The 7,108-nt window shown below is 48.1% G+C and overlaps 1 protein-coding gene across 1 annotated transcript in view; it reads right to left on the bottom strand.

The window, feature by feature from the left end:
* Window positions 1-5,354, bottom strand: part of PEX6 (peroxisomal biogenesis factor 6) — a gene marked incomplete at its 5' end in the record, with an annotated part of 34,682 nt that extends 29,328 nt beyond the window's left edge. The window contains one exon of the mRNA XM_027664615.1: window positions 5,341-5,354. Within this exon, the coding sequence (XP_027520416.1) occupies window positions 5,341-5,354 (14 nt within the window). The remainder of the gene's footprint in view (window positions 1-5,340) is intronic.
* Window positions 5,355-7,108: the final 1,754 nt, after the last annotated feature.

Here is a 7,108-nt window from a genome sequence, read left to right on the forward strand (position 1 = left end):
GAGGGAAAGGAAGGGACTTGCCCATGTCCAGGCAGCAGGACAGGGGCAGAGCAGGGAGCCAAATTTTGCTGGATCCTAGTGCAGGCAACTTATCAAGGTTCCATGGGTATTGCTGCTTCTCTGCACTCACTTTGGATGTAACATCGTAAAATATCCCAGTCTGTGGCAGACACACCTTTTGCTTCCATAGGAAAGCCTGATATAGCTGGTCCTCAGATACCCAGTAATGTGCTGGGGAATAGGGCATACCTCACCCCTCCAAGAGCTCCAGCTACAGCCTGTGACTGCAAGGGGTGTTAGAAAAGCTCAGGGCCAACTAGGTTTGCTTGGAAGTCACTGGTCCCAGGTGGTGAAGGAGTGATGGGAAAGTGCTGCAAATGGTCCCTGTGAGAACTGGTTGCTCCTCTGATGACTTGAAGGCTGATTTTTTTCCCTGCCTCACCTCTCCCCCACCACACAGCCTTCTTTGTCCCCCAGACACCTCTGCCCACCTAGCCTCCAAATCACCCTTCTCTTTCTCTAACTGTCCATCCAGTGTTCATTGTCACAACACCTGAACCAATGTGTATTTTCTTCTTTCTGCTGCCTCCCATGGCTTTGCCAGCTCCAAGCCCAGGAGCATGGTGAGCCCCCCAGGAAGCACCTTCTCTGTGTTCATACCCAGCACCTTGCCAAGCAGAAGCCTCCCAGAACAAACGATTCCCTTCCCTGCCCTGGCCTGCAGCAAGCTGGAAGTGAGACACAGGAAAATCCAGGAAAACATGTAAAACAGTGATTTCAATGTTTCTAATATATCTCCATTGGGAATAAAGAAAGGGGGATTACAGTTTATTCTAACCCCAGAGTGGTAGAGTGTCCAGCTCAGCTCTGGGTGAAGGTGTTGCCCAGCCTTTGTGTTTCCAAACCAGTTCAGCCATGCCTAATCGTAGGCGCTATGCTATGAGACCTAACAGAAGTACTTCGTCTTTAATTAATTTCCAAGTTTGCTCTCTGAGTGCTGTGCCATATGGTATTGATTTTTCAGCTTGGTATGACAGCACTTGCCATGAAAGAAACTAACCTAATTAAAGTGAAGGACACCACACACACAGGCGGCTACTCTCACTCTTCCCTTTAATACCACTTTCTAGATCAACTCTCCTGAAGTGCTGAAATGTGGCACCTCTGTTTGCAGGTGAATTCAAAGGTTCTGGCTGTGCAAAGAGGTCCAGCACTGGCCTGGTACCTTGGGCATTCCCAGATATCTCCACTCTGCAGCTCAGCAGAGAGATTTTGAAGCATGGCTTCCCAACCTGAAGCAATGTCTCCATTTCTTCTCAGACAGAGCAGATAATTCATTAGTGAATTTCAGTCTCCTCCTTCCTCCCATTAACAACTGGACTCCTAAGAGACATAAATTAGGGTCTTCTAGCTGAAGACTGACATTTGGCTGTTTCACAGATCCCACCTGACATCATACAAGCAAATGACCCTTTACTAAAGCTATCTTGCCCCAAACAGAGCACCTAAAGGACCTTCCCTTCCCTTTCCTCCCCTCCCCTCCCATCCCCTCCCCTCCCTCCCCTCCCCTTCCTCCTCTCCCTCTTCTCCTTCATTGGAAGCACCTAGTTGTAAAACTTGTAAAATTTTCTTTTGGGACTAACTTTTCCTATAATAAAGGACAGATTTTAGCACAAAGGACTCTCCAGCTTTTCTACCAGCTCTTGGGCTTTGCTTTGACATGATTCTTCCAAGGAATAGTCAAGGTGGGCCTTGATGCCAAAAGGGAATATATTGTCCAAAATTAACAGATTGAATGTTGCTGACAACGAACAGTTGTTTAAGCACCTCAGATATGACTTATATTATTGGTATTGTCACACTCTGGGAAAAAAGATAAGGAAAAATATTAAGAGGAAGAAATAAACTTCTCTTTTGTGGGATTATTGTCTGCAGTCTTCTCTTCTGTTTTGAGCTTTCGCTGGATTTTGAAGGTGGAATAAGGTATTTTCTTCCTATTTGGAAATGGCAGTGAAGGGCCTTATTTCCTGTTGCTCAGTACCTAGAAAGTTTCCCAGTTTCTCTAGGGAAAAGAGGCCTGGTCATCAGTTTCCTTCAGCATTCCCTCTGCTCACATTCCTGTGCAGCTCCTGCAGTGCTCTGCCAGCCAAAGCCCTCCAAGGACTCCTGAGAGGTGATCGTGTGGCAGTGGCAGCAGAAGCCCTGGGGAATACTCTTTCTGCTCTTGTCACCCTGCACAGCCCAGGGCAGGAAACCTCTGTGCCAGTCCTATTTTGGGGACTATCCCAGCACCATAATTGTCTGGAGCACACACAAGCAGGTTACCTGCATGTCCACTCCTAGCTGGGAGCCCATGATCCATCCTCCCCTCTCTTTTTAAGTGACCCCACCTTGTTCATTTAGCTCACAAGGGGGGATGTAACAAAGAGCCCCATGGCCCTGCACGGTGGCTGAGTGTTCATTTGTTCGGCAAACAGACGGTCCGGCTGGGGGAAGCCCTGAGAACACCAGCGTGAGCTGTGTGGCAGGCTGTGGGGCAGCCATCCCCAGGGGCAACCTGAGAAAAGAGGCAATTAGCCAGCCCCTCACCAGCACAGCAGGAGAGGTTCAAGGGGAAAGAAAAGCTGAGCCTTGGTGGTAATGATATTTTTCCACATGGCTAAATGCATTGATCTGCGACAAACAATACCAGGCTGTGCCGCTGGCCGTGGTGCAGAGGAGGAGGGACAGGAGAGCTTCCCCATGCAAGACGCTCGAGGCAGAACTTTCCCAGGTTCCCTGCAAGAAGCTGAACATGTGTGGAGGATGAGTCCCTAAGGATGTGTCTCCAGCGCCTTCTGAAACCACAGACCAGTCTTGCCCAAGGACAGGCTTCCCAGCAGGTGCCAGGAGCTTCTCCTTTAAGGCAAGTGCAGTGCAGGTGAGCCTCATCCAGAATCCTATCCTGCATTTTCAGAACGTCCTGCAGAACAGACAAGCAGGGTACAGAGCACTCAAGCGAAGCTTCATAACAGAGCTACCCTGGGGTAAACTACCTATTCATGAAGGACAAAACAGTGACAATTAAATCTTCTCCTGTCCCTGATGCCCTAACTCATCATGTTAGTTGCCTTTACCCATTCCCTGCAGGGCTGTGACAGTGGACTGATCCATGCTTGTAGAGCACCTGAGTTAAGACAGCATTTGTGTAACAGTCTGATCAATGCCTGGGTTGGGGCATGTCTCCTAGGGCAATTCCACTAGGAAAAGCCCAAGCCATAAAGGATAAACCCTGGCAGACCCGGAACTCTGCTTTGCTTGGAGCATTTCCTCCCTACTTCCCTGCTTCTGAAAATAGCTGGGTGACCACATATAAATACCACTATTCCGAGAGAAGTGGTGGGATGTCCCAGGCACATCATATACCCTATGGACTGGGCATCATGAATGTTTGAGAAGAAACACAGGAGCGTATTATTAGTGTCTTGTCATCAAGTGGACAAAATGGTTTAGGAGAGCACAGGGCAAGGCACACATCCTGTCCGAAGAGCTTAACTTCTAAGCTTTAATCAGAAGAATTAGGGCTTTACTTTGGCTCAGATTTAATCAGAAAGAATAGTGGAGATGGTCGCGTCATTTTGTAGGCAGGGTGCTATCTGCTTGGGGCATTCCCTACTGCCTCACGCTGGCCAGGCAGCACCCCCGGCTGACCAGGGTCTGGCTGCTGGTGACAGGCACTGTCCCAAGGGCCACAGCTAACCTCTGAGTGCCTCAGGCAGGATGAAAGCCTTGGTGCTACCCAGGCTGCTCTTGCCCTCCTGTTGGAGGTTGAGCTCTAGGTGGGCCCTCATGGGGCTGGCCAAGGTCTCAGTTACCTGAATACAAGCATCTGATGGCAGCTCCAGCAGGTCTCCTACATCTCTGCTCACTCAGCACTCTCCTTTGGGCTGGAGCCACCAGGGAACAGTCTTCAATGGTCATTGCATTGCCAGCTGGACTGTAGCCTAGGACCTGGTTTAGCCCAGCTTCCACCACGCGTGCAGTAGCCTGGCTGTGCCATGGGTGTAGCACAATCAAACCAGATCTCTCAGCAGCAACAGTGAGCATAAAGGAAGGAGATTTGTTCCATTCCTGGTGGACCTCCCCACTCGTGACACAGTGGTTGCAAATCCCTTGGCAGGCCAGGACCTATGTGTGCACAGGGAAAGGTCCTAGGGCTACATCCAGGACAGCATTGCTCTTTTCCCCCAACTCAGCACCTGCCTCACCTACCACATCATCATGGGATCACTTTTCCTTCATTTTTAACTGCAAAATCAAGGCAAAGAGCACCGAACTGCAACGAGTTAAAGTAAACCACACTGTCATTCTGATGAGAGCTGTAATGGTCAGAGGGCTTTGGTCACTCAGCTTTTTCCACCCTCTTTTTTTGACACTCTCTTCTGTTCTCTTTTGCTGAGAAGCAAGCACATCCGTCATTGCAAAGCCGGACCCCAGCTGCCCTGGGCACTGTGCCACCCCTACACTCTCCTTTCTGGTCAGAGCAAATTCCTGACCACAGCAGCAGGCAAATATCAGGCACACATAATGGATGTGACCCATCCCAGCTCCTCTCATTCCATGCTGCACTTCCAGCTCACAGAAGTGGCTTGGATCCTCCTGAGCAAAATCTAATCAGGTCTGTGTAAAAAATAAAAAGAGAGGGAAAGTAAAGCCCTGTTTATATTTTTAAATAATACCAAAAAGCTGTAAGTATGTGGTTGGCCTGTTTGTTCTTACTGCCTGGGATCAGCCTGATTATTCAGGGATTCATTTTTATTTCTGAGTTTTATTTTTTTCTCATTCAACAGCTGCACATTAATAAAAACTCCATTTATTGAAGGATTTGGCTGGGATTGCTATAATAAAATAGAAGGATTTGTGCCGGGCACTAAAAGAACTCTCTGCAAAAAGTAGTGTTTTTCCAGTGATTAGGAGCACCAGAACATATTGTTTTGCTGTGTAGCACCGTCACTGCCAAGGGTGGTGACAGATGTCTTGTGTTAATGTTGAATGATTAAATGCCATTTCTGAAGCCACTCCCTATCTGTGTAGCACAGGGCTACTTCACCCACACAATCTGCCTTCAATCTGTTCCCTTGCCGAGAGCATCCCGCCTTGCTGACTGTCAAGGAGCCCCCCATCACAACCCAGGCTTCACACTGTGCCGCAGGGACAGCCTACATCCAGCCAGTGTCCAGACATTAGCCTTTCAGTCACCCTATCAGGAACACACAGACCATCACTGCAGCTCAGAGATGGAGAATGCAGCCAGTGGAAACAGAGACAAGCTCTTGGGCTTCTCATCCTGCCATGGTGTACCTCACCCACACAGATAGTGAGGGTGGGTTTGGTGGGAAACATGAGGCCAGCCCAAGTTGTCACTATTTCTAGCTCTAGCCAGTGCTCTGCTGAGAGAGGCAATATGTTCCTTTACACTTGCCTCTCCTCTATCTATAGGCCACTGCTTGTGTCAGCAGGGACCTCCTTAATTTCATTTTTGACCATTGCCTTTGAGCAAGGCAAAGAGCATCCCACCCGTGGGTGACTATGTAGCCATGTCCAGCTGCACCAGAACCTCCACAAATCCTCTAACACTGGTTTACTTGCTTTCCAGTGTCCTCGATCCAGTGTCCTCAACCCATCTTCTTTTTTTCCCTTACTCTCACAAACCACTACAGCCCACAAACTGCACCCCACTCTGCCCAAAATCAGGTAGGCAAGTCAACTCTGGGAAAAAAAGAGCCTCTGCCCAGGAGGAGACAATGGGCAGACTGGCAGTGAGGTGGAAACGGTGGCCCATTGCTGTCCACCTGAAATTTAACAAATAGCAATGTTCCTCTTCTAAAAGCCTACTGTGGCCTCAGCAAACACACACAGAGATACCCTGAGAGAAGCAAGCACACGCACACACACACACACATAGAGAGCCTTGATCAGAACATCTGTATCCTCGGGAAGTATATTGTCTTCACAAAACCATTATCTGTTTGGCATCTGTTGCAATGACCTACTCGAGAGACAAGTCGCGCACACCACTTCCAACCCATGTGCACACACGCAGCATCTGAGTCCCAGTACAGCACAGAGGACAAATAAGGTTGTTTCCCCAAATAGAGCCGATGCGGTAGGGGGAAGGGGGGAGCTGGCTGAGGAAAATCTGAGTGCTCACATGCATTCACACATGTTGCTACAAGCCCTGTCGAGGAGGAAACATGGTAGGGGGCACTTTGACAAGCTGGGAGGTGAATAAAGATATTAGAGAGGGGAATGGCCCTATAGGAAGACAAGGCAAGCCACGGTGATGTTACTGTACATGCTCATGCCACCCACAAACAGCACTCTTCTGCCCTCCTCTGTTACCTCTCTTCACCCCTCTCCATGCATTATGTGGATTTGGGGGTGATGTTTCCCCGCTTTTCCCAGGACCAAGTGACATCATCCCCCAGGCTGCAGTGACCTGGCTGCACAAGGCAGCTTTTCTGCAAAGTGTGGGGAAGCAGGAGGGCAAGGTGGTGCCAAACAGCAAAAGGCCTAAATTGACTTATTTCTACCACCTCTCCTTTAAAAAAATATGAAACCCTGCTGTCATTCACTAATCCATCAGCCTGATAGGTCAAGTAAAAGCAGGTTGCCCACTCGCTTTCACTTCTCCCCAACTTAATCTCTGTGCTAAATTACAAGTTGATAATGGGTTCCCATTAATTATTGATTTTCCAGATAATACTTGTTAAAGTAGAATTAACGCTATTGTTTCTGAACAAATACTGCCCAAATACTGTGTTTAGCGGGCTTGTAATCAGCTTTACCCACTTCTCCTCTAATCTGATTGAAACAGATTTCCTACCAAATCTTTTTTATCATTTCGTTGATATTAAAAGGTCACATATTTATGCCTGCCCAAAAGTTTAATTTAAGTTACTGCAATTGATCACCATTATGTGTTCATGCTGAAACAGCAGAGTACTTTAATTTACACTGGGAATGAAGAAGCAGAGAGAAACACCAAGGAAGTACTTTCTGTGGCATTCAGCGAGTGATGTTAGGCATTGTACATTTTAGCTTATTTTTCCAAGCCCTATATTATGAT

This window comes from Corapipo altera, unplaced genomic scaffold (genome assembly GCF_003945725.1).
Source record: "Corapipo altera isolate COAL_440 unplaced genomic scaffold, ASM394572v1 76, whole genome shotgun sequence".
NCBI lineage: Eukaryota > Metazoa > Chordata > Aves > Passeriformes > Pipridae > Corapipo > Corapipo altera.